At 40.1% G+C, this 27,011-nt stretch overlaps 1 protein-coding gene across 2 annotated transcripts in view; it reads right to left on the bottom strand.

Annotated features, from left to right (window-relative positions):
• The window catches only part of plcb1l (phospholipase C beta 1-like), a 125,657-nt gene extending 118,924 nt beyond the window's left edge, over positions 1–6,733 (bottom strand). The window contains exons 1-3 of one of the 2 annotated variants that reach the window (XM_066676509.1): positions 6,304–6,733; positions 5,917–6,026; positions 5,119–5,502 (exon numbers count right to left, since the gene is read on the bottom strand). In XM_066676509.1, coding sequence (XP_066532606.1) covers positions 5,119–5,217 — 99 coding nt within the window. In that variant the 5' untranslated portion in view covers positions 5,218–5,502; positions 5,917–6,026; positions 6,304–6,733. Of the gene's footprint in view, positions 1–5,118; positions 5,634–5,916; positions 6,027–6,303 lie in introns of those variants that run through there. The other variant, XM_066676510.1, reaches the window with a different exon arrangement.
• Positions 6,734–27,011: the final 20,278 nt, after the last annotated feature.

Genomic DNA, 27,011 nt, shown 5'->3' on the forward strand with positions numbered 1-27,011 from the left:
GTTGGTTTGGTTCTATCCTTCATACCCAGTACAACATGATTACCATGCATGGGACCAAGGTATAGCATAGGGGTAACACCACTGCCCTCCACATTAAACCAGGAAGAGATTCCTGTCACTTCACGTTACAAAACACATTAACCATAAAATTATGGCACTTTAGTGTCCATCTCTTGATCTGCAAAAATTGTTAGCGTCCTACATCCTTGCTCTTCAATGGTCGGGACCTCCACAGAGCAGGTATGATTTGGGTGGTGGATAAATCTCAGTGCTGCAGTGACATTGACATGCTGGTATTTCATTGCCAGTTGCACTGATATGTGTAGATCAGACAGAGCAGGGCTGCTCAAGCTAGTGTGTCACTGCTGGATTGAGAATAGTCCCCAACCAAAACTATCCAGCCAACAGTATCCTGCGTCCAGAGATAAAGGACTAGAAGACGACCAACACAAACAGTGCAGCAATGCATGAGCTAATGTCTCTGACTTTAAATCTACCTGGTATGGTTTGGTAAAATCCCATTTACATGGAAGTTGGGATATTTCCAAAAATGCTGTTAAAATAAAAAATTGATTTGTATGCCTCAACCTTAATTTTACTGACAAAAGAACACCATTGTTGAATACCAGATTTCCATTGTTACACTGGCAAACCTGATTTAATTTCTTTATTTTATATAAACAAACAATTTGCTTATTGCAACACAAAGTTAGGACAGGGCAAAATAAATGTGCAAATTTCACACAATATTCAACTTCATTTGACATAATTTCACCATCCAAATAAAATCTCATGAAGTGTAGGGCAAGGCTGGACACCACTGTTGAATAAGTTTGTCCTTGAACCATCAGATGGCACTGCATGAGAACCCGTTATGAATAAGGTACTCATACTTTGAGTAACGTAGCCCTGTGGGTTTGGGAGTACTTCGGAAAACTCTATCACTTAACACAGTCCACCACTGCTGCAATATGAAATGTAATCTGACAAGTCCTTGTTGTGCAAGGAGAAACCATACACTAGTCCTATGCAGAAACACTGCTGAGTTATTTGGGCCCAAGCTCATCTCAGATGCTGGGAAAGGCATAGGACACCTGTGCGGTGAAAACAAACAGAAATGTTTGTTTTCAAGAAAAAAAAAAAAGGAGATCAGCTTCTCTGTGTCAAAATTGACAGGGACCACCCAGACCATTACCAACAAAAGACACAAAAATTAACACCTGTTATGGTATGGGAGGTGCATCAGTGCCTACAGCATGGGTGATCTGCATGCTTGCTTTATAAACAGTTGAAAAAATAATTAGTGTCCTCAGTTTTCAATTCCAAACCAATATAATGTGTAATTAAAAGGAAAGGTAACGCAGTGATAAACATGCACAACTCTGGTAGACATGTCCAACTTTAGTATGTTTTGAAAAATTAAGCTTATCATAGAAAAAAATTATATCCAAAAATATTTTCTTTGTACTTGAGTCAGTTAAAATAAAGACCAAGTGAAAAAAAAAAAAAAATAATAATAATAATAAAAACACCACTTTGACCATTGCATATGCATTGAGTTAAAGCTCAAATGGAGGGGGGCTTGATCTAGCAAAAGTATGATGTTAGATGTAATACACCAAATGTTTATTCAAGTTTTCCTCTTACCATTAAATGAAGCAGTGCTCTGAGTACTTACTGAAATGTGGGCATTTACGAAGCTGAAGTCAGTTCCTTCTAACTTTATATTCTGCCTTAAATGGACAACTATCTGAAGATAAATTAAGTGTCTTATTTCATTTGACCCCCCTGTAGAATTTATCCACATTGTGTCAGCACTATCTGTTTCTGAGTCCCTGAATTCAAAAATTAGAAGAGGCGTCTACAAACAGTTACACGTCATTTAGTTTAAAAATGTTACATTACTAAGCAGATGCTTTGATATCCATAGCCCAAAGGAGGAATATTCACCCAACAGGGTGCCTGTCCATCAAAGTACACCACGTACTCTCCCAGTCACTCAAAGCTATGAATATTTTGACCAGCGAACCTACCGAAAAACATGTATTTACATCATGGGAGAAAATCTAAGCACCAGGAGGAAACCCACATAGACAGGGAGATGAGGACGAAACACCCCAAGGACAGTGCCCGGTGGCTAAGCCTGAACCCAGGGTGGACGACACCTGTTGTGTCATGCCACACTACAATAGAGAACCATCAGCTTTATTTTCAATATCTTGTGAATGAGCATGAAATATATATATATATATATATATATAATTAGAATTTATTAGAAATATTAAATCAGCTGTTGAGATTCAACACTTTGCAACAATATCCTACAAACAATAGGAGATCAAACTGTCATCTCAAAATTGTGACTAGCCCCGTGTTTGTTCCACTGAATGTTGTGCTTTGTGGCCTTATAGGAGAAGCTCTAGACAACTCTAACAAATATAGCCATGATGGCAAGGCTATGGAACTCAGCAGAGCTTGTCTATTAATCTGTAGAGACCCCACCAACAGCAAGTTGTCACAACTGCAGCCAGTAAATGTGAGATGCACTGACAAAACTGAAACGTGCCACATTTCTAAAGCTCCCAGAGGAACGCTGCTTTGCTGCTTAACATCATGTTGGAAAACACAAACACCCGTCTTCCACACCTCACACCAAACGTGACAGAAGTAGTGTGTGACACAGAGAGAGGGGAGAGAGAGAAAATGATACATGGAAAGAAAAATTGAGGGATTCAAACAGTTAGAGCAGGAGAGAGCGGGAGAGAGAGGAAGGACTAAACAGAAAACAAAAATTGGGAACTTTGGAAAGGCTGATGGGTCTAGAATAGGGCCATAGCATGGTCCACACCCATAGCAGCAACATACTGGGAAAACAAAGGAGAAAGTCGAGGGCCAGGGTTTTAGAATAGGACAAAACAGCTCCATTCCTCCAGGGCCAATGACTGATGGACAGGGCTACACACACACACACACACACACACACGCGTGCGTGCATCACAGAGCAGTCGGGAAGACATCCATGAATGTATTATTTATGACTTCCCTGTGGTGTTTTGGAGTGTCTCTCATGAATGACTTCTGTTTTTGTCAAAAGCTGAATCAACTCTTCACAAATGAAATGTAAAAATACCACAGCATGGAACAACTTTGACAGCTGTGAACTTCACTGCAGTGTTAGAAACTAGCTATATTTCTCCTTTTTTATGATCCAAGTAATCTCAAATGCATTCATTGATGTCGAGGTCTGGGCTGTGTGGGGCCCAGTAGATTGTTCCTTTGTCACGTTATCTTTTTGTCTGCTTCTGGTTCGGAGTAAAAGATTCTGGCAACTACACACTTTGTCAGACCCACAGCACTGAGATGGGGAAGGACTGAGAGAAACGCTTGTGAATTTTCACAGATCTGAATCAAGAGCAGACAGATTTTCTCCTATCTCTTAAGTCGAATGCTGTCTGTAAAAAGTTTCCATGCTGTCCCAGGACACCTGAGATTAGGTCCTTTATATAAATGTGTTAGATATAATACATGTAATAAGAGCCATTTAAAACTGTCACGCTCAAACGGCCATTAGTCATTGTTAGCCACGCTGGCCTTAAAACCTCAGTACAAACCTAAAGAAGCAAACAGCACACCTACTCACTTCAGTGGAGTTCATTGGAATTAGTAACTATTCCTTAGATTTAAACCTAAATCTGGTCCTCAATCTCTGCTTTTTCAGATCTTGTGACATCATTTGAAGACGTCTGTAGAGAATAGTGTGTTCCATTAATGAATTACATAAAAGCCAATTATTCTCCATTTGAGGAGTAAGAGAGCCACAGATCTGTCCTCTTATTTGCCAGTCTTATTAAAAGCAAATGTAAATCAAATGATAAAAGTACTCTCACTGCAGGCATACTCTCACTTGCTCTTGGTTAACAGAGAATACACCCAACTGTTCAATGAATGTTTCTCTCCATTTGTCAAATCACTATAATTTCACATGCATTTTTCTCATATGCAGCATAATAAAGAGGTGAATCCTATTAATATAGATCCAAATGAAATAACACATCTGTAAATGCACATGATGTTTATTCCACTTGATTCCTGAATTAAATATAGGCTCATTTTCATCTACATGGAACATTTTTGCATTTTAAGGGGTTTCCCAATGTATGCATCATTCATTCACTGAGATATAAACAGTTAGGAGTGTTTTAATTTGTAAACGTTCGCTGTAGAGACGAACCCCAGGAAAACAATGTCTCTAACATCAGCAATGTATTGGTAAACATTTCATAACTGGAGTTTTTCTTTGATTCTTTAAACACTACATCTATCTGGATCCGAAAACCTTCACTCCACATTTCACATCAATACAATCTAAATGACTTTAGTCACATCATCTGTTTGACTGAGCAGAAATATAACAATATGGAGGGAAAATGGATGCGATTCCCCTTTAAAAGGAGTGCCACTACATGGTCATCAGAACAGCAATTACACAAAATAAAGTGATTTACGTGACCCTCATTTTAATATTACAAGCTTATTAAAGTATGAGACTGTGTGTGTCTAGAGATGTCAGTCTTGCTGAAATATTGTTTACAATTATAAATGACAGTTTGAAAGAGATTCACGAGAGATTTTTTATTTTATCCAATGTCTATTAATGAGGTGTTGAAAAATTTAAGGTGGGAGATTTAAGCTAATAACAGCTCATCTCTCACTACATTCAGTATTTAAGTACAGAGAAAAGGGACTTGCTGGTCTCCTCAGAAAAGAACAGGGGTTTAACCAATTTATCAAATTGCACTGAAAGCCTATATAAAATAAGGTGAAACAAATTATATTATAGTTATATTCTCCCTTCATTTTGTTCACCTGTAGATGGGAGTGGTGACTGTAGATGACAGTGGTGATTGAGTTGTAGGGTGAGCAGAATTAACAATTAAAATATACAGCCCAATGCATTCTTTTTAAGTTACTAACACTTTGGGAAACTATAGAGGTCTCATGTTTTACAGTATTTTTGTGAAACAATATGTAGCTGTTAGGACCTGTAGCAGGACTACAACTGCTGCCGTAAACAATAACAGTAGCAGGTGAGTTCCTTGTATAGTAGCTCCTACTTACATCCTCCCATTTCATGAACTTGCTCCCTTTCTTCAGATTCTCGGACACGGCCACGGGTTTGAGCTGCAGCGCGTGCACCCCCGGCTGAGCTCCGGCCATCTGGACAGCGGACACACACCGGACAGAAAGAACGGACAAACTCCTGCTCTCCTGCTTAAAAGTTCAGCACAAAGTCGTCTTCTTCACAGAAAACAGCTGCAAATGTCCAGTGCTCTGTTGTCCATCTTGCAGCAGCTCCTCGCGCTACAGCTGGACTCCACGGACAGAGCCTCGCGCAGCGTGCGGACCCAGGACGAGCTGAAGTGACCGAGTGCGGGAACATCCCCCCAGTACTCCTCCATTTATGAAGAAACATTCCGCGAGCGGCTGCGCACTAGCGCCACTCTGCGGTAAGTGGACACACATGTTCTTATCAATGTGAGATTTCAGACATTAGTCCACAAATTCATTGTGAAGCCTTTTAACAAGCAGCCTAATTTACAAAGAAACTCAATGACCAATATCACTACAGTGCATTCACAGCAGGCGAAGGGTGACCGTTCAACACCAACCTGAATGTTCACTGTAGACCCTATGATAATAAATTATGAAGGGATGTGAGAATGCCATTATTTTATCATCTAACAAAATGTAGGGCTGGTGGAGAACAATCCTACCACATGTCTTAAGCGTGTCGGCATCTGTTGAGGTGTTTTGGGGAAGGGAATGACTCAGCCAGGTAAAACAGACTTTTAAATTCCCCACGACACGAGTCTCAGACCCATTACTCAAATGTGATCCTTACCCAATTTAACTTACCAGATTTCCCCAGACAGCGAGCATATATCGGTCCACTGGAATAAAAATGCTGACCCACCACTGACTGTAGACCACTGCTTGACCACCACCGGACCACTCAGATCACTGTCCTGTACAGGATACAACTCATTTATAATCTCCTCAAACAGATTTTAAATTCAGAGACTTTTATTCTGGAAAACAAACTAATACAAATATTACCAACAACTATGAGAGATATAATGAGTATAAGCCTGATATAAAATGATTATGCTAAAAATGTTGACACTGTGCTGGATTAATATTATTTACTAATCTCATTTATAAAGAATAACAAAAGAACCTAATGAAGGAAAAATATGTAAATTGGACTGTGAATGGAAAAGTGCTAAAATCCTATTGAATCACCAGCAAAACTCTGTGCTAAACTCTAGTGGACCTCCAACTTTGCCCTCAGTGGGTCAACAGTGGTCCGCCGTTTCCTAAATATCAGGGTCCAAAAGAGCTGAAAGTCAAATGAATGACAAATAGTCAATGAGTGAACATAAATCTAACGCATATTTTCAGTTTCACGTTAACGAGGAGTTTTCACGGGCCAATTTCCTTTGTACTGATCTGAAGACGCCATTTTATATTTTGGGCGTGACTCGCTAAGCAGATTTTGACGAGAAAATCTGTAAGACCCCCGTCCATATGAGGATGTTTATTAAAACGAAGGTTTTGCCTGCTTTCTGGCCTCCTGTCCACACGAAAACGTCACTGAATACAGATGATTTTAAAATGCTCTCCAAGGTGGGGACTTTTGAAAACGCAGATGGTTGTCTCCTGTGGACGAAAGTAGCCGTTATGACACGTCACCGGAAACACTGACGTCACACAGCGTACCTGTCTGTGGCTGATACCCCACTCATTAAGTACACAAGTCGTTATTAAACTACTATGTACATGCAGCTAACACTAGATTTCATATTTCCACATGTGAATAAATGTGATGCTGTATTAGAAATACGCAATATATTATTAAGTTCTAAACTTCATTTCATGACTACTAGTGCACTACTTATGGTCGTGTTTTATGACTTTCATTAACAGGTACTATGGCCTATTGAATTGCCATGAGGGATATTAAAAAAAAAGAGAGATGAGAAGAAGAAATTAAATTTGTAACATTTACAAGATTGCTAGGAGACTTTTTTCCAAGGTTTTGTGAAAATCACAAAAAAAAAACATTAACATGGGTCTGAGAATGTACAATCAATACAGCTCGTCAGAACATGTAGGCCTACTCCAATGTAAAATACTAAAAATAGTTGTTTTTAAAAATAATAAGGCCAGACTGTAAAGTGGAATTGAAATAAAGTGTGCATGGAATTGATTTTGGTTTTTTTTAAATAAAAAAGTAGACAAATGGCTAGCAACAATATGGACCATGTTTGGTTCACTGTGGGCAATCTTGGAGGTCCACTGGGTTTTTGCAGTTTTTTTGTGAGGAGCACCAGACATTAAACATTTTTTTCCTTCTTTAACTTCTTTTGTAAGTCTTTGCAAATTAAATTAGTAAACAGTTATAATCTAGCATAGTGTCAATATTTTCAGCGTAATCATTTTATATCAGACTACCTCTCACAGTGTTTGGTAATATTTGTTTTATTTCCATTGAATTTAAATTCTATTTGAAGCTAGTTAGATCTTGTACAGTGGATTTTAATCTGGTCTGCTGGTGGACCAGCCATGGCCTACAGCCAGTGGTGTGCTGACCTTTTTAAGCTAGTGGACTGATCCTCTCTGTCTGGGGCAATATCCTGCTGTGGTGTGCTTTTTGGCCACTCAGTAATACATCTCTGGCCTCAACAAAAAATTTGAAAGCTTTCATAATGTTATGATGCATATTGGCATTTTAATAATTAAGTTTCCTTTAGTTCGAACTCTGATCTCCTTTTAGAGAAAACTCCACCAGAGTTTCTCCATTATCCTAAACAGTTCCAATATTAAATATTATTTAATTATTATATCCTGGACAGATTTGCACTGGGCAGCACGGTGGTGCAGCAGGTAGTGTCGCGGTCACACAGCTCCAGGGACCTGGAGATTGTGGCTGTGATTCCTGCTCCAGGTGACTGTCTGTAAGGGATTTGGTGTGTTCTCCCTGCATCCGTGTGTGTTTCCTCCGGGTTTCCTCCCACAGTCCAAAAAACACATGTTGGTAGGTGAATTGGTGACTCAAAAGTGTCCGTGAGTGTGTGTTGCCCTGTGAAGGACTGGTGCCCCCTCCAGGGTGTATTCATGCCTTGCGCCCAATGATTCCAGGTAGGCTCTGGTCCCACCGCAACCCTGAACTGGAGAAGCGCTTACAGATAATGAATGAACATTTGCACTGATATAGAGTTAATATGCACAATGCTCTTGGTAGAAACGTCATAACATTCAAATTATCTTTTAGGCAGTTGGTGTCCTGCAAGAAGACGTCAGGCTTTCAATCATTGAAATATTGTAGTGCCTTTATAAGTTAGACACCATGACATTTCCACTCTTTTGATTACTATATTAATAATAATAATAGTACAATATCTGGTGGTGTGGAAATGATGCAGTGGGAAGCTTTTACCTGGAAATCCGCAGTGAACATCCTGTTACTTATTCTAGTGTGACAAAGATGCACATTAGAATGATATCATGAAACAATGAACGAGAGAGGAAAGGAGAAAAAAGCAAAAATACTGAGGATAAATGAGCCTATATTTCAACAGGCTGAATGCAGGGAATGTCGTCTATCAGAAATTTACAGAAGTAATTTGTTCCATTATCTTGATTACCCACTGGATGTGATGAAGGCTATTGCTTTCTGCAGAACTTGCGCAGAGCTAATTTGAAGGAAGCTTAATGCATTGCCTTATAACTTTACCTGAATTGTCCCTTTCATGAACCCGTTCATGTAAAACATAAGAAGGAAGCTTATCGCCCTCTAATGAACAAACAGCGGCAATGCAGCATGGAGGAAGGTCCTGGGTTTCATATAAGTGAATCACTGCCATAGCTGTCGTAACAAACGCAAGACTAAATCCCCACTAAGGCCAAGGCTCACAGCTCAAATGTATTTTCATATGTATGTATAGAAAAGCATAAAACCAATCAGGATACTTCTGTGGGCCTAAAGTCACCATACCCAATGCCAAACTTGGACAAATAGGCTATAAGCTTTGGGCAGTAATAGAGCTCCAGCTATTGCCTGTAGGATGAGATGTAGGACTGTGTGTGATCAGGAATTTATAATTTAAAAGTCTGTACATTCATTCATTCTTTTATTCATTGTCTGTAACCACGGTGGGTCTGGGGCCTTCCCGGAATCAATGGGCGCATGGCGGGGCTCACACTGGAGAGGGCGCCAGACCTTCGCTGGAAATTAGTTCATAAGGTCAACAATGTTGTTGTGACATAATGCAATCAAATTACTGTAAAACACAATAATGTGGTGCAGTTGATTGTTATAGGTTGTACAGCTCTTTCACAATATGGTTGAAGCTTCCTGAATTACTTTGAAATACTTTTCTGGAACTGATCTCATAACTTATTTCTTTGAGTGTATTAGCAGTTTTGTTTAACATAAATGACAAACAATATATTGGACATTTATATTTATCACACATATCGTTGCTGACCAGTCAGAAACATGTATCTGTGTTTCACACTGTGTTGTACACACATATTTCAGCCAGGCAAACCATTCACCTCATTAACCCTTTGTAGGCATATAATCCAGTCAGAATAGTCATAACAGCATTACTATTAAACAAGTCTAAACTATACCATTAATACAGGGAACTATATAATGCATACAAGACACTATTTTGCATAAATAATTTGGTGGTAAGTGGTAAGTGGGTGTGTTGCCCTGTGAAGGACTGGCGCCCCCTCCAGGGTGTATTCCCGCCTTGCTCCCAATGATTCCAGGTAGGCTCTGGACCCACTGTGACCCTGAACTGGCTAAGCGGTTACAGATAATGGATGGATGGATAGATTCATGTAATGTTCTATATCAGATGAAACTGGCTAGAACAATATCCCCTGACCAATCAAACAGACCCTCAGTGGCCATTTTATTAGGCGCACCTGCTCTTTATCACCAGCAACTTGTTCCTCTAAACACTGACTCATGTGGCTGTAATTTAATGGATAAAGCTGTGACCATCACCTCTCCACCTGGAGGTCTACCATCCTAATGAGACTAGCACCATCCAGCAGTGACTTTATTGGTTGGATCACATGCACTAGCATTGGGTGAAAATGAAGGAAGTGGGCGTCCAGAATGTTAAATTTCTGCAGTATAAGTGCTGGCTACTGGTGATATAAGCATATAAACAAGGTCAAGAAATTTTGATGTTGCTGTATCAAAAAGCTAAAGCAATACCTGCCTGTTGCATGCAAAATATCTTGGTCAAAGTATATGTTTTGTTGATTTTGACCATCCAGGAAAAGCAAAGTCAGCTGTGCTATCTTACATTCCCAATACAGAGAGGATCAGACTCACAGCATCTCAGTGACACACTGAATACAGTGAACACATAGTGCATCTGAGTCAACACCCCTGTATGTAATTAAAATGTAGCAGAGAATTGTCTCATGGTCTTATGTACCATTAGGATGAAGTTTTAAATATGTCCAAAAGTTTGTAGACACCCTGTATACTGCTCGAACTCAACAAAAGTATTAAGTTAAATTAAAAATAAACAAACCAATTTGAAGCTCTGGAGCAGCTGCACGACTTCAAAGTGTCAAGACTGATGATAAGCCTGCCTGCATTGTCCAGAAAGATAAAACTCCATCAGTGTCATTGGAAAAATTGGAGTTTGTGGTACAGTACTAATCATCCTACATCAGACCCCACTAATACTTGTTGTAGTTGAATGCAATTAAATTCTCCCCTCAATACTGAACTCTTGGTTTAATGCATTTCCTGAAGAGTGCAGTCTGTTCTCAGCCCCAGGACACCAGGAGATGGCGCTATAGAGCTGTGGGTTGGGGCAGCCACTAGGACTAGGACTAAGGACAAAGACATTACAGTAAGCAATACAAGTTCCATTAAATACGCGACTTAAAGAGCGCCAGTGTTCTTTAAGTACGTCAATCCTTCAGAGGACAAAGAAGGCAGAGTCCAATAGCAGTGGTAATGTTAAGTATGTTACCACTAAGAGGTACTACCGTTAATGACTGCTGTACAGGTGTTTGTGTGGGTTGGTGTATATTCAGAATGTGTTGATTTACCACATCTGTGTGTTTACCAAGAAACACCCAAGGGGCTGTCTTAATGAAGATTGATGTTTGGGCAGGTTTCAGGTGCAGAGAGGGATATAACTGGCAGTAAGTGCCTTTGCTGGGAACATCAACCTGCTCTGCCAATCTGAGGAACGTGCTGAGAATACTGATGAACCATGCTAACATCACCTGCTCTTCACATTAGCAACATAAACACTGCCTCACTCTTACTAATAAAAACTGCTTAAGAGACCAAAAGCATTGAAGAACAAGTTTTGGAACTCTAAATGATCTTTCTCTGGATGGTTCCTTAAAACATCATTTCACAGAAGCCATAAAATACAGTTATAACCTACCTATTTTGGATTAAAACACTAAATGAGTTTAACTTATCTGAATGGATTTGAACTGTGCATTTTCCTCCATTCAGTAACATTTATGAATTATATTATTATGATGAAAAAGTTTTTAAATCAAAAGCCGTTTGATATTTGCAGTTGAAACCAACATTCATAAAAAGTGTTTTGTTTATGTATTTTCTTTATTATAGCAGTTTTTTTTAATGTAAAGTATGATGTTTATGTGCTACTGACTACTGTTTTTTGGATTAATAGTTCACCTAGCAATGTTTTCACACACCTTCAGTTTTAGCCCTCAATCAATCAATAAAAAAAAAAAATATATATATATATATATATATATATATATATATATATATATAAAATATTAGTGATGAAACTGTATGAGCAATATATATATGAAGCAGGGGTGGCACGGTGGTGCAGCAGGTCCGGGTGACTGTCTGTGAGGAGTTGGTGTGTTCTCCTTGTGTCCGCGTGGGTTTCCTCTGGGTGCTCCGGTTTCCTCCCACGCTCCAATAACACACGTTGGTAGGTGGATTGGCGACTCAAAAAGTGTCTGTAGATGTGAGTAGGTGTGTGTGTTGCCCTGTGAAGGACTGGCGCCCCCTCCAGGGTGTATTCCAGGTAGGCTCTGGACCCACCTGAGGGACCCACCAGGTAGGCTCTGGACCCACCGCGATCCTGAACTGGATAAGTGGTTACAGATAATGAATGAATGAATATATGAAGCACTTTTCACAACAGAAAGCCTTCTATGAGGAAGCCAAGGGCGACAGTGGCAAGGCAAATCTCCCTCAGCGCATGAAGATAAAACTTTGAAAGGAACCAAGACTCGTACCGAGGAACCCATCCTCCTCAGGTCAACACTGGAGAGGACAGCAAATAACCTGGCAGTAAAAATGAATGGATAGAGATAATCATTAGGTAGGTAATGTGAATGTGAAATATTAGTGATGAAACTGTATGAGCAAGCAGGAGGTGGTCAGTTACCCTGTGGAAGGGCAAAAACAAGCGCCAAGTTCATTTGGGCTAAAACAGCATCCTTGCATGGCCAAGCATAGAGCTATAGGAGAGACAAGGCCAGTATCTTGTAGAGGAGGCATAGGGGTGGGGGCTGGATCAGGGCAACACCAGGGAGTGCAGCAGGAACAGGACATCTCGATGCAGGAGAAAGCAGTGGTAAAAAGTTACAAAGTAAATGTAATTCATTACTGTACTTCAGTAGTTTTTTTTTTGTGTATCAGTACTTTACTAGAGAACTATTACTTTGGGGGACATTTTACTTTAACTTCACTACATTTCAAAGTCAAATCTTTCATTACTTTTGTCTCATGCATCATACAAGAATGTTAGTTTCAAAATCTGGTTACAGCGCACACTTTTTTAAAGGTGGGTTGGTCTAGACAGAGCTATCCAGCTCAACACCTATGCAGCTGCATCAAGTGACAGCTGGAGTGCGATGGATGAAAATCCTATCTTGCAGTACGCCTGGCCCTACATTCATGCGTATTTTGGGAATTTATACAAACTTAACACACTTTTCATGTTTTGGCTAGTTTATTTTTTATTCCATAAACGCCTAAAATGCTTTTTTAAATTATTTTTTTTTATTCAATTTAAATTTGGGGCGGCATTGGTGGTGCAGCAGGTTGTGTCGCAGTCACACAGCTCCAGGGACCTGGAGGTTGTGGATTCGATTCCCGCTCCGGGTGACTGTCTGTAAGGAGTTGGTGTCTTCTCCCTGTGTCCGAGTGGGTTTCCTCCAGGTGCTCCGGTTTCCTCCCACAGTCCAAAAACACACGCTGGTAGGTTGATTGGCGACTCAAAAGTGACCGTATGTGTGTGAGTGAATGTGTGAATGTGTGTGTTGCCCTGCGCCAATGATTCCAGGTAGGCTCTGGACCCATCGCGACCCTGAATTGGATGAGCGGTTACAGATAATGGATGGATGGAAATTTAAACTAGTAATTAAATTGCCCATAAATCTTAAACCAAAACTGCTTGTTTGCAAAATGCAATTTCACAGCAATTCGGTTCTACCTAATGGATAAAGATTGCCTTCAGTGTTTTATGCTTTATGACACTAGTGTCAGACAATTTAACAACATTGTTTTGAAATATTGGTGTACCAAGAATGACTTTGAAGTATTTTTACTTAACATGAGGTGATTAATTAAGAATATTGTTACAAAAATAATTAAAGGGCATTAATGCCATAAAAAATCATGATATTTTACTTCTGTTCCAATGCAAGAATTAGACGTGCATCCTGTGAACAAAGTGTATGTGATGGGGAACAAGCTATGAGAAGCTCAGTAAGATACTGCAGGCCTACACCATATAAATCTCTAAACCATTAGAGATTTATAAGCCAATAGGAGTATTTTATAGTCAGTGTGAAATGTTATTGGTAGCCAGTGTAGGTATGAGAGAGCTGTGGCCAAATTGTCTAGCTCTAATGAGAACTCTGGCTGCTGCATTTTGAACTAACGGAAGCTTGTGTAACACTTTACATGAGCTCCTTTCCAGGAGTGCATAGTGGTACTCTAGTCATGAAGCTATAAATGCATGGACTAGTTTTTTCAACTCATTTCAACTCATTTCATTGTAAAATTGTAGTGGAGTTAAAGCGTTATGAGCAGAGAAAGACGCCACATACTGCTCTGTTTTGCTGTTCTCTAGGCCTTGTTTTCAAACCCTGGGACAACAGATAGCCCCGCCCCCTGGAAACTTGGCCCACAAAGCTTTCTCAAAGCAAGATGGAGGATTCTATTACCAAATTATGTCTATTATTCAAGACAACACCACAATTCACACATTGTTCTATGGAGAAAATAAAATCACAAAAATAGCCACAAACACATAGCGAGACGAGAATTAATGCGTGACTGACTTTTTCATTATGGGGAACACTAAGTTATGCTGAAAGGTTCCAACCAGACTCTGAACTCACAATTATTCTCCTAGAAACGCTGTCCTCGGTCAATGATTACTTTCCTCGCACAGGGACTCCTTTCATTGCACAGGGAAATTTTGCTTTCTCTTCTCTAACTCCCCTTGTAAGGAAAATTCCACTTTTAAACTACTGCAAAGAGGGAGAGCCTGAGTCTGCTGCCACTGTGTTTTCTTGACAGACTTGATAACATTTATTGTTACAGATATTATGAGTTCATTGTGAGTTAGTCAGTGTGACTTTTTTAGCCTTTGCTCTCAGCAACAAGAAGTTAAGACTGGAGGTGGGGTTGTAGTGGGAGAGAGGGTGAGGCTAAAAGGAAGGGCGTTGCAGAATTACTGTTTATGTTTGGCTCTGAGACGCTAGAGCAATTAGCATAATTTTGTGTAAACTTTGTTTAATTGTGTAAGTGGAAGAAGGTGATTTTGACTGTATTGGATATATGGGTGTCAAATATTCGAGTCGAATTCAAAGCTACCCTTAAGTTTTTAAGTGAGCACGAAGTACATAAAGTTCAGGTTTTTCATAGTACAATATGTTCCAGAAAAACATTTAGAAACCATTTTAAAAAATTATGTTTAAAAGAATGGATTTAAACAACCACCCACCAAAAGGTCTTTTAAAGAACTAAATAATATCTGTCAAAGAAACACCTTTGTACATATTACCCTTTGAAAAAAACCTGCTTGTGATTTTTGATCATCTGTCTGAGATAAATTGCAATTAATCACAGAACACAGGCAGTTCCAATGGATGCCGGATCTCATTTGGAATGCAGTGTTTGGAGGCCGTTTGCACAAGAGTGTGTGCTTGTGGAAGGCAAAACCTCAGGTTGACCTGAGTAACACACTTCACCAATTAGCAGTTTCACTACTGGATCAAGTGCAATAGAAAACAAGACTGCCCCACATCACAATGCTCCATTCATGAACGCAAAGCTGCTGCTTTTTCCCCCTCTGTTTTTTATGAATGCAACTAGAAGCCTCTCAGTCAGTGCAGGTCTTGTTTTATGGACTGAAAGAGGGTCAAAAGCAGCAGGGTTTGAGGTTTAGTGCAGTCACTTCCTGCACAGGTTTTCCACTTTACTTAACAGCCTCTCACCCAAACTGTTTCTATTCCTGTAGGTGATAAGGTGCTCCACTTCTAAACAGAACAGCAGGATTCGTGACCTGACTCTGCAGGGAATGTTCACATATCAAAACCAAGTAAGAAGATAGTTAAGGGTGTTGTTGCAGACTGCACAGAGTATTATTGTAAATAATAAGCATATTACACACTTTTTGAATGCAGGTACTTTGCTTATTATCACTAATCATTACATGACCAATAGAATGAGATGCTCAGAAGTATCCTATCTTGAACCATGCCTTAAACCCTCTTGAACCATGCCTTGAACCTAGCATGGGAGTTGAATATTTGATTCAGAACTTATCAGAAAATCAATGCCTAATATTAGTAATGTTCATGAACCTATATGCAATCAGGCCTTCTCAAAAGTTTAGAGAATTTTAATGCACCGAAAGGGGGATTATTGCTTATTAATACACTGACTTTCAAAAGAAGGTTAGAAAGTTATAAATTGCAGTAAACCTTTCACTAAAATAAGTGTCACTGTCCTCAGGTCTCCTTTGAGCTGGTCATAAGCAGTTAATTCATTCATTATCTGTAACCGCTTATCCACTTCAGGGTCGTGGTGGGTCCAGAGCCTACCTGGAATCATTGGGTGCAAGGCAGAACTACACCCAGGAGGGGGCACAGGGCAACACACACACACTTTTGAGTCGCCAATCCACCTACCAGCATGTGTCTTTGGACTGTGGGAGGAAACCTGAGCACCCGGAGGAAACCCACGTGGACACGGAGAGAACACACCAACTCCTCACAGACAGTCACCCGGTGCAGGAATCGAACCCACAACCTCCAGGTCCCTGGAGCTGTGTGACTGTGACACTACCTGCTGCGCCACCATGCCTCATAAGCAGTTGTATATCCAAATATATGAATTTAGCTAACACTGTTTATCCCTTGGAATAAAATGGAGCTGCGCTATAAAGATAAACATAGTGCGAATCATTTGAATGGGTTACATCTAAGTTAATATAAATGTGACAAACTACTTATAGGATAAGGAACTTTTTAGAGTGGGTATCCTATGTGTCAGCAGGACTGGAGTAGCCTTCTTTATTCTAGCGTCAAGAACTTGAATGTGTATTGGCTTTTCTATGTCAACAGGAGTGCACATTTGCAGATATACAGTGGAGTAAATTTGCCATTGCCAGATGCCATTTAACTGGTTTCAGTGCCTCTGTGCACAAATTCTACATAAATGGCTTCCTTATTTCCAGAATTCATTGTTTGTTTATTTATGCAAGTGGAAGCATTGCTGCTTCATTAAAATTATGAACTACCTCTCTGCTTGTGGACATTTCCAGTGAAGTTTATGAAAATGTGACCAGGCTCAGGTCAGCACTGTTAAGAAAATAAGAGAGGCACACATACCTGCACACACACACACACACACACACATATATAAAAAAAAAAAAACACCATGTGTAAGAAAAAACCAAGCACAGCATGCATTTTCAATTATCTCTGTGTTCACTCACAGATCTTAACTTTCCGTCAAAATCAGCCAAGTCCCATAGCTCTGCCTCTCATGGAAACATCTGATAGAAATAAAGCATCGCAGCTTGTCAGGTTAGATCGCCATGGATGCAGCGGCTGCCACATGAAGCTCCCCCTACAGTCTTACATCCCTCATCCTTGGAAAGGATATCACATGCTGAAATATCATGCTCTTTGAAGAGCAGCTACTGTAGAACAGCTTCTGTTACACACCGGAGCCTGCAAATCTGTGCAGTGTTTTATTGCTCCACAGCCGAAAGACATAAAAGATATGGATGAACAGACTCATATGTTTTGATGAAGGTGATCTGCAAGATAGTTTGTGGTCTCTCCTCCTCTCACAACTCTTTTTCTTCTCGTCTCTCTATGACCTACACACATTTCCTGTAAGCTGAAAATAAATCAAACTGAAAAGCATCCAGCTTTCAGAAAGCTGTGGCCACCTGCACAGTAAATGTTAGTGACGTATGAAGGTGTAAGCCCTGACAGCTGAAAGGGGAGAGGTGTTAGTTTACCAACATGAACACTGGAGGAAATGTCACATAAAGGTGCAGTTTAAGTTGAGTGTATAATAAAGATATCACTTCTCCTATTAAATTACACCTCTCTGAAACCGGGGCCTTGAAAAGGTTTCATAATGTAGACCAACGGTAACTAATTAAAATTCATTAAGGTCCAGTTAGAGAAAATTTTAGAGGACCATAAACTATAACTAATGATCAGAGCCATATCCTGTAAATTAAAATAATCTTGTAGTTATAGCAACATGTTATGTAGTTAACAACTTAATGTCAAATCAAATTACACTTTCAATTACATTTCAACAAGATTACTCTAAATAAAATGTCATTTTCTAATTTTAAGTAAAATTTACAAATGAAACTATTTTTAAATTATTTTGAAAAATAAACGCATATGTAAATAGAGTCCCTAAAGATCTGTGTTGTAGTTAAAGTTCACTTTACTACTTTTCCATAACCAGTAATCTAATTGGCTCTTATTGCTTGAAGGTAGGGCTTTATCTGTTAACAGCAAGCTGATTGGCTCTTTATGCTTAAGGATGGTTCGTAAACAGAATCCATGCTCAGTGTTATGAGAATTTCAACCCATAATCGTTCCCTTATTTTTAATGTTTCTGGTTTTACCTCATACAACACTGTCGTCCTGAAAGTGTCCCAAAACAGCTTTTATCACGTCTCCAGGGCTCTTTTTACTGGCCCCAGGACAGCGGTGTCTGGAGCCTTGTCCTCTGTGTGTCACTCATCTTTCTGCAGGTATTCAGTGTAACACTGAAGCCAACCTTTATGTATATGAGAGAGTTAACCTAATAACCAGGTGAAAAAATGCTTTGACATCAAGAGCTTCAATGCTGCAGCAACAAGTATCAGATTTACTGTAACTGTATCATTCTCAACAGTATCATAGATTATTTCAGAAGCTTCAAGATTGCAGCATCAATGCTAATGTAAAGTACAGTTTCTGCAGCATCAGTGCTAATCTCAAAAGCTTGTTACAGCATCAATACAGATGTTGAGAGCTTCAATGCTACTCTCAGAACCTCAGTGTTAATCCCAAGAGCTTCCATTCTGTAGTAAGATTTCTAATCTCAAGAGCCTTCTAGCTAACTTTTCAGCACCGAACCATCAGTGCCAACAGTTTTCCAAATGTTTCTACTCATGTGTCCAGCGTTTAAAATATCATCACCCATTTTACTTCCATGTAACTGGCCTAAAACCTGTGGAGGAAAGAAAGTTTTCTCACTAGGGTGTTGATAATCCCCATTGGACACTCACCAGGGTGGATGAAATTTCTACTAAACTACATCACTGTACAACATTAATGCTTTTAAATATTATTGGGTAAGATTTGTATTTGTAATTGAAAAAATTCGCATTAAAAATCAATGAGACCACTGTAGTTAAATCTTTCCAATCTACTGGGCTCCAACTTATTTTTAAGTAAAAACTGTCATACTAGTGTAAAATAAAATTGCCTTATACCACTCACTACTCACAACTGGGAAAAGAAGCTTATAGATTCTGATAACCTTTCCTTTTTATTCCTTTTTAAATTTCCAGTCCTAATAGAATAAACCTGGATACAGATTCCATACTATGTCTACTATACGTAGTGCTTTCTGTATATTTTCCACCTCTTGTTGCCAGATCAGTGCTGATGTTCTGGATCTTCCAGAGCATTTACCCATAGACCCCAGACTCTACGCTCTGTGCACTGTATACAGTATATAGGTAAACCCAAATGCTCCTTGATTGTGTATTGGGCCCAGTGCCCTGGAAGGACTTACAGCAGGCCACTGACTCTGATGTTTAGGCTGTAAGTGCATTGGGTGAGTAATAGGGCACAGCAAGGGAAGGTGTTTGTTTCCTCCATCGTTGAATATGCCAGGGATTTGTGAATGGATGCCATTTTGCCTCATGCAAATCAACTGCTAGTATCAGCTGAGGTATATTAGTGTTATCCTTGGCATGGGCCAAAAGGCAGTTCAGGAGAAAGACATATTGAAAATTTGAAAAGGTCGTGCAAACTCTTACGGGATTACCTTACAGACACTTTCCACGGCTGAGATCCAGTGAAAGAAGCCATTGTATGGTGGGACTCAACCCAGGAAAGTAAACTTTGTCAGGACCCAGTTCATTAGCACCTAGTTTAGTGTTTGAAGCATGTCGTTTAGACTGGGGGCTTATGGGGGAAACCCCGCACAAACATATATGTGTCCTGTATGGCCCAGACCCCGCAGGGGGATTTCCACTGCAAATTGCTCTCAAGAGCAAATACAACTCTGTGGATAAATGAAGAATTAGTGAACCTCAGCTGGGGGGCGTCCCCCTCTGCTCAGCAGATGTCTTCGTTCATGGGATGAGATGAGATGTATTTAATCGGTTGTGTAACGTGAACACATAATTTGAGTAAGGTGTTATATATATATAAGAAATTCTTAGTGCTCTAACTCTAAAACTAATATAATCGAATAGTGAGCATCTCTTGAAAAAATAAACTGTGATCAATATAAAGACATTACATTATGACTGAGAAGAGCTTTGATATGGTTTGAACATATTGGTTTCAGTCCTGCTTTGCTTCAATTCCAGACACTTAATTTATTGCAGAAATATGTCTGTTTGGAACAATAGACTGTAGTAGATATTTCCTATTGGAAGTCATACACACATGCTGAAGGAGGGATAGTCCTCTTTGGGTGGCAATAGGGATAAAAGGGGGAGAGAGAGAGAGAGAGAAAGAAAGGGGGGTAGGGAACTCTAGCTTTGAGGAAAGGGGAGTGGAAGGAGAGATGGTTAAAGATTAGAGAGGGAATCTCGTTTGCACCTGTTTTGCGACTTCTGAAGAGCAAATGTTTAGGGTTTCCACTCTGACTGTTCCATTCAGCTATTTATTTACATGGTCAAAGGACATTATTTTCTGTGAAGCCAAGTTTGACAGATGTTGTAACCCACATCATTCTTGTGCTTCAATCCTTTAATCAACGTCTAAACACTTGAAATTATGTGTAAGAATCAGCACATTATGAAAACTCCCAGAATCAACAGCCTTTTGGACCACAGTGATCTTCCATGCATGGATAACCTCATCGAGTCATGGCTTTGGGGAAAAGAGGGAGGCTTCTTCCTTTGTGAATTCGAGGTTCTCGCCACAAAGCTAAAAATGTAAAGACGTCTCCGTGAGCTATAAACCTGAGCTAAACCTGGAAGTGACTCATGAGGGGAGAGACCATAAGCACACTACAAGTGTTCATAAAGTTTCATAGTCCACGTCTGTAAACAGTGCAAAAGCAGCTTCCTTTCAACAGGAGAGAATACTGAGTCAGCTGCCAGTTGTATGAAGTGTAACAGACCACTATTGTACGTGTCTGTTTCCTGGTGGATTACTTGTATTTTGCATTAATAGTGACCTTTCCTTTCAGATTAATAAAGGACATAATATACATTTGTCTTCAATTTCTTTTCTTTTACCAAAGAGTCATTCATAACAATTGTGTGGTTTTGTGTAAAAACATTCAAAATTCAGCTTCATTCAAAGAACACTCTGGGATGAAACGTACAGAACAAGGAGTTCGGACACAAATCACCAGCATTGTCATTAATAAATAAACTATATCTGTTTCTTTAAGGTGTGTGGATCCTTTGGAAAGCTGCAAGGATAAATTTGCTTCCTGACTGCCAGGAACAGCACACACATTTAATCATATTTTCCTCTCCATTAGCTCACTGACGAGCTGCCACACTGCCTGTGTGAAATGCCATATGTAAATGTGCTTATGTGATGTCACAAACACAAACAATTCATTACAAGATTTTGCAGCTTAATTGCCGTACATGTGGACTATTAATAAAAAGGAAAAAAAATCAAAGAATTGTATTTTTAATCATTTAAATATGTAGAACTTTCTTGTTTACCAAAAAAATACAAAATACAAGCAAATGAATAACTGCAGAATCCATATGCAACACAGGTGTCTGCTGTAGAGCATTTGCTCATCTAAGTGTCTCTATCTCTCTCTTTTTTGTTTCATGTTGTTGTTATAATGTGTTTGTTTTCTGGAATGTGGCCCTGCTCCTCTGGTCGGACAAAAGTGCCATGTTGAGCAAAACCTCCTCTCACTTTTTATGGCTTGTGTGGGTCGGCCTATTTGTACGCGCTTAAACAAATGAGAGGCACAGCTGTGCAGGCCTGGTGTATCCGTGTTGGCGTTCAGTGATAAAAATATGCTCGGGTAAAAACCAGCCTCTCTGCTCCAGAAATATGAGGCTGCTTCTCTGGCTCTGAGGAGCACACAGTATTTACAATCAACTGTTCCTCCTCCTTGACCCTGGAGAGAGAGAGAGAGAGACACAGAGAGAGAGAGAGAGAGAGAGAGAGAGAGAGACCACCTATGCAGATGTTTTCCAGACATGGAAAAGTCTGCATGCCAATAAGCACCTGTTGAATTGCACATGTTTTGTTTTTTTTTGTTTTTTTACTCACTGATATATAATTGGCTTATGCTGCAGGCCGTTTCTTGGAAAAAGCATTAAAAACAATGTGAGTATTAACAGCAAAAAAGCCAAACATGGGCTCAACATGAAGTCTTAGCACACAGGTCATGTTCTACCTATAGCAAACTGCCTGTGTTGTGTGTTGAGCAAGGTAACTCTTACCCCAGTGTTTCAGGGGTGTAAATATGCGTGGACATGTCACATAATGACAGTGTGTGGCGTGACATTTCTCATGGCATGTTGATGACGCAGTTCTGAATCAGAGTTGGAGGGCGTTTCAGGGTGTCGACTAAGGTGTTTCCCGGGTTTTACTCAACATTTCCAGATTTACAGCTCATTTTCAGCAGCAGAGCTGCGTTCTCTCAGCACTCGAGGCTCCCAGTGCCATTTTGGGGACGTCAGGAAAGATACAGCAGGTCTACATCAACAAAGTGAAAGAAGCCTCCTCTGTGATGGCCAGCTGCATGTCTGGAAGAAACCTCTTTTAATTACATGGAAAAGATGGTCAGTGACCGACAGCAAACAAACAGAATCCCTCTCACCTGTCACACGGCTTGCCTGACCTAGTTTATGATAGGAAAATCTTACATTGACTTCTCCGTTTTCTTTTCTCTTCTTCAAAAGAAAAAAAAAACATAAATAAAGAATAAATTACAGACTGCTGCCGCTATTCCATTCTGTCAGGGCTTTGACTCTTTCATCACTCTTAGTTAAAAAATGAAAAAAGCTTTTAAGGCCCATGGAACAACATCATTACCTAGATAAAATGTACCCTCATACTTGTCAGGGTCTATGCAAATATGAGACTAATCTCACCTTGATTATTCTTCGGCTTATTCCGTTATTGACCATACTTTTGTTTGGGTCTGGCGTATAACCTGTTCCATATTTGCTAAAGATCTGATTAACACTGGGATGATGTGTGATGAAACCTCTGCTCACTCAGGTGCAGGTAAATCCAGGTTAATGGACTTTCAGGAGCTTGAAGGACCACCTGCTCAAATTCAATTATGGTACAAAAGGCTCCATTTGGTAGTAAGTCAAATTAAATGGCCGTGTCCTTTTGGATTACACCAGTTCTCCTGTTCACTGCCTCACTGCAGTAATGCAAAAGATCCAGTCTTGGCCTACTGAGAGAGAATGTAGGACTGAATAATGTTAAATCCATTTAGTGTAGCCATATGCAATTACATTCAACCAGACTTAATTCAGAGTGCAGATCCTGATAAACAAAAGAACATATGCATAGCAGTGTATATACTATGGAAATATATTCACCATGGAAGCAGGTTTTTACAAGGCATTTGGTCAACATGTCATCACAGTGAAGTGTCAGGTGAAGAGCAGCTGTGCGTCACTGCTAAACTCCTCCAGCCACTACAGCGGGAGCACTGTGTGAGCACCCACGCTTCAAGCTGCACGCAGCCCAGTGTGGAAATGTGGGCCACGCGGCAAATATTTGGCTTGGATAGAGAAATTGAATTATATTGGCACAGAGAGCTTGGACATAAAAACAGCAACCTTGGGAACCATTATGCAAAGTGAATGGAGGCTTAAGACCAAGTGCTACTGATTTTCATTTTTCAACAGGAAAAAAATCCCAGTTGCAAAAATAATCTGCCTAAAGAAACTATCCCCCAGATCTATCTCTGACCTGCGAGTTTGCTGTCAGCTTCAATGTGCTTTAGGAAGCTCATGTGGATTGTGTTCTCCATGTCTGGCTTAGACTGCAACCCAATCAGAGTTCACATTTTTGATCAAAATAAATGGTAATAATATAATAACTGTAGTTACTTTGCAAACAATCTTTCATTGTTGGAGTTTTAATTTTGGCATGGGAAATCCCAATCAGTCAAGATGTTTTTAGATTAGCATTGAAGCTAATCTGAAGCTGCATTCCTGCACACTTAAGTTATGACTGCTGCCTCTGAAAGACCTACAGAATGTTATACAATAATGCTCTGCTGCCTCAGAAAAAGCTATTGTATGTGATTCTGCAGCTTTGTCAGAGGCGGCAGTTATAATTTGGAGGAAAGTACTTCTTCAGAATCTGCCTCAGAGGCAGCAGAGAATTCCAACAATTCCAACAAATTATGAAATAAAACTAAATGTACCTTAATAAAAAAAAGTTATATTGCCCATTTATTTCTACACAGTTACACAGTTATGGCATTGGCCAATATGATTGTATAAGCCTTCAGTTCAGCTTCTGAAGCACTAACCAATTGAAATGCTCACTTGGCTGTATCTAGCTAGATACCACATAAAATACGTCTTATTTTGGCATGCAAAATATTCATCTTTTTTTTCTAAATAAAATTTAAATACACCAGGCATGAAATTGTTATAGAAATAGCATAATAAATACAGACATGTATTTTTTTAATTCACAGAGGTCACTATGGCTTCTCTAAAAGCCTGGAAGCCATGAAAGTTCCGGAGTGGAAGCACATGGTTTTGTAAATTAAATGTTTTCAGCTCATTCACTCTTGCTGCATTAGTGACAACACAGAAGATAAAGTCAAAATGGCAGCCCTTGTAATTGCCATGCATTCCAGCATGGCTAGCTGTGTAGCAACACACAGCCTTGGAGCTTGCTTTGTTTGCTCACAGCTGAAGTTCTGAAGAAAGGGAGGACCATCAGGAAAGAGCCAGCTTTGACAATTCCACACAAAGGGTGCACTGTTGCCTAACAGTGTCCAGTCTGTTTCAGTGGAGTTTGCACTGTTCCAGAGGCGCATTTCATGGAACAGTAAGCAAGCATGGCCAAAAACAGGCCCATTGACCAGAGTGATACCACAGTGAAACAAGGCTAAACTAGGGCTTGGTTCTCCTTCGCCTGCAAGGTTCAGAGGTCTCTAATTGCCCAACAAATCTCACTGTGTTTTGCAGGTGTTCATCCACAAAGTCACATGCTTGCTGTTATGAGGACAGGACCAGGAGAGGCAGCAGAGTGTGGGAACAAAGAGCTCTGTGGAGCTGAAAGCTCACTGTGACCAAGAATCCACTGCAGGTGTTGCCCTGAAGATTGATATAATTCATATTAAACAGGATGAACCGAGTGCCTTGTAGAATAGGTCTAAAGCCCATGAAGTTTTGACTGAATTAGCTAAAAGCTTAACAATATACTATTATCTGAGGAGTGGGGTTTGAAAATCAAAGATCTTTTACTATTTTTTTAATATTTCACTCTTTTAACCACATATTATTGTAATAGTTGTTATTGGATACATTACTCAGATCAACCTCTGAATAACTAGTCTGCATTTAAAATGTATTTGCAAACCTCTGAGAATCGTAGCCCTCAGATGAAATGGAAATATACATAGAAGTGGGTGTGAACGTCACATGTCAAATACTAGGTAAATGTCCTTTACATAGCTGACCCTTGACCTCAGGCAAACTCAGTGGTTAAATTTTTTACATATGGGAAAATGTGTCTCATACCTATTTTCTTTCTTCTAGTTTGCTTAGAAAATTCACACCATACAGGACTAATTACTTTCATTTTGTTTTCCATTTCCATCTACTCCTAAGGAGGTTCTTCCACAGGGAAGTGTGGTGATGTCATCAGCAGCCACCCATTGGGCTCACTGGGGACTGGCTGGGCTGGTGAGAGAAAGCTAAGCGGTGTGGAGGACTGGAAGGAGAGGACCAGGCTTCACCACATCACTCACTTTGCTTCTGATAGGCGGTTTCAAATCCCATAATGACAGAGCAACACATTGGTATTAAAAGACTTCATTGCCACTTCTGCCCCGTGCATGACGTCAGACTTATAAATACAAAGATGACAAAATTTGGTCAAAGGCTGGATTTTAAAACATCTATTCTCAATGAGTAGCTTGATTCAGAGTAACAAGGTGTCTACTTCTCCCTCAGCTTATCATTTACTCATTTCCACACATATGAAATACAGGAAACAGCCCCAGCTGGCAAACATACTTCATGGACAGCCTTTCCTATGATGAACAGAAGCGTATTATGTTGGAATTTTCGTGAGCCTGGATACTTTTTCAAAAGAAAATAACCTCAAGCATTCTGAAAGACATTTTTAAAACCTAATGTATCCTGTGCCCAAACCTTTGAAACCTCGGGGAACAGAAGTCTACCTCAGGATTTAATTTAGGCTGAACCGCAAAATAAAAACAAGACAGGGATTATGCACACAGGCTGATATATTTAGCATATCTACCCTATGGCTGCCAATATCTCAGGAAGATGACATGTCTGTTTTGCAGAATCAATCAGGTCTGATGCACTCTGAGAACAAACAGAGCCTTGTTCCTGCGCAGTTTTGCGACTGGGCTGGAGCTGTGGACTGAGCGCTGGCAAGCCGGGACTGAATGACCTCATGGCAGCACCTGCACTGCAGCACGCTGCCTTAAAGAAAATGCCATGGCCTTTAGTGGCCCCTGACCTTTTGTAGTTAACGTAAACTCATTACTCACTCTAGGCCTTAGGGAGGCCTGTGCTGAGCCACTGAAAAGGAAAGCACTGCCACGTCACAATGGCCTAATCAGCACCTAGCGCGTCCATCTGGGGCATGTAATTGTGCGAAGTCCTCCAAAATCTTCCTCTCATTATCTCACATTTTCAAAGGAGCGCCGCCGCGAGGCTGGCCGAGTGCAGGCCACCGGGGGTCTCCACGTCCCCTACATCAGAGCAGGGAGCTCAGACTCACCCACCTAGCCTCCCACACAAAGGCCAGCTTTGTCTGCCGTCACTTAGCAGCAATTACAGCCCGTCAAAATAGCTTTTTCTGCACTGCAGCTACGTGTTAATGGGCCCAGGGTTGGGTGTGAGGATCCATACACACGGAATAGGGGTCGGAGGTTAATAGGGGCCTCTATGATGTGGCAGATGAGATTTCGGTGAGCTTTCTTCACTGGACGTTGTGGAAAACAATGATGA

This window comes from Hoplias malabaricus, chromosome 7 (genome assembly GCF_029633855.1).
Source record: "Hoplias malabaricus isolate fHopMal1 chromosome 7, fHopMal1.hap1, whole genome shotgun sequence".
NCBI lineage: Eukaryota > Metazoa > Chordata > Actinopteri > Characiformes > Erythrinidae > Hoplias > Hoplias malabaricus.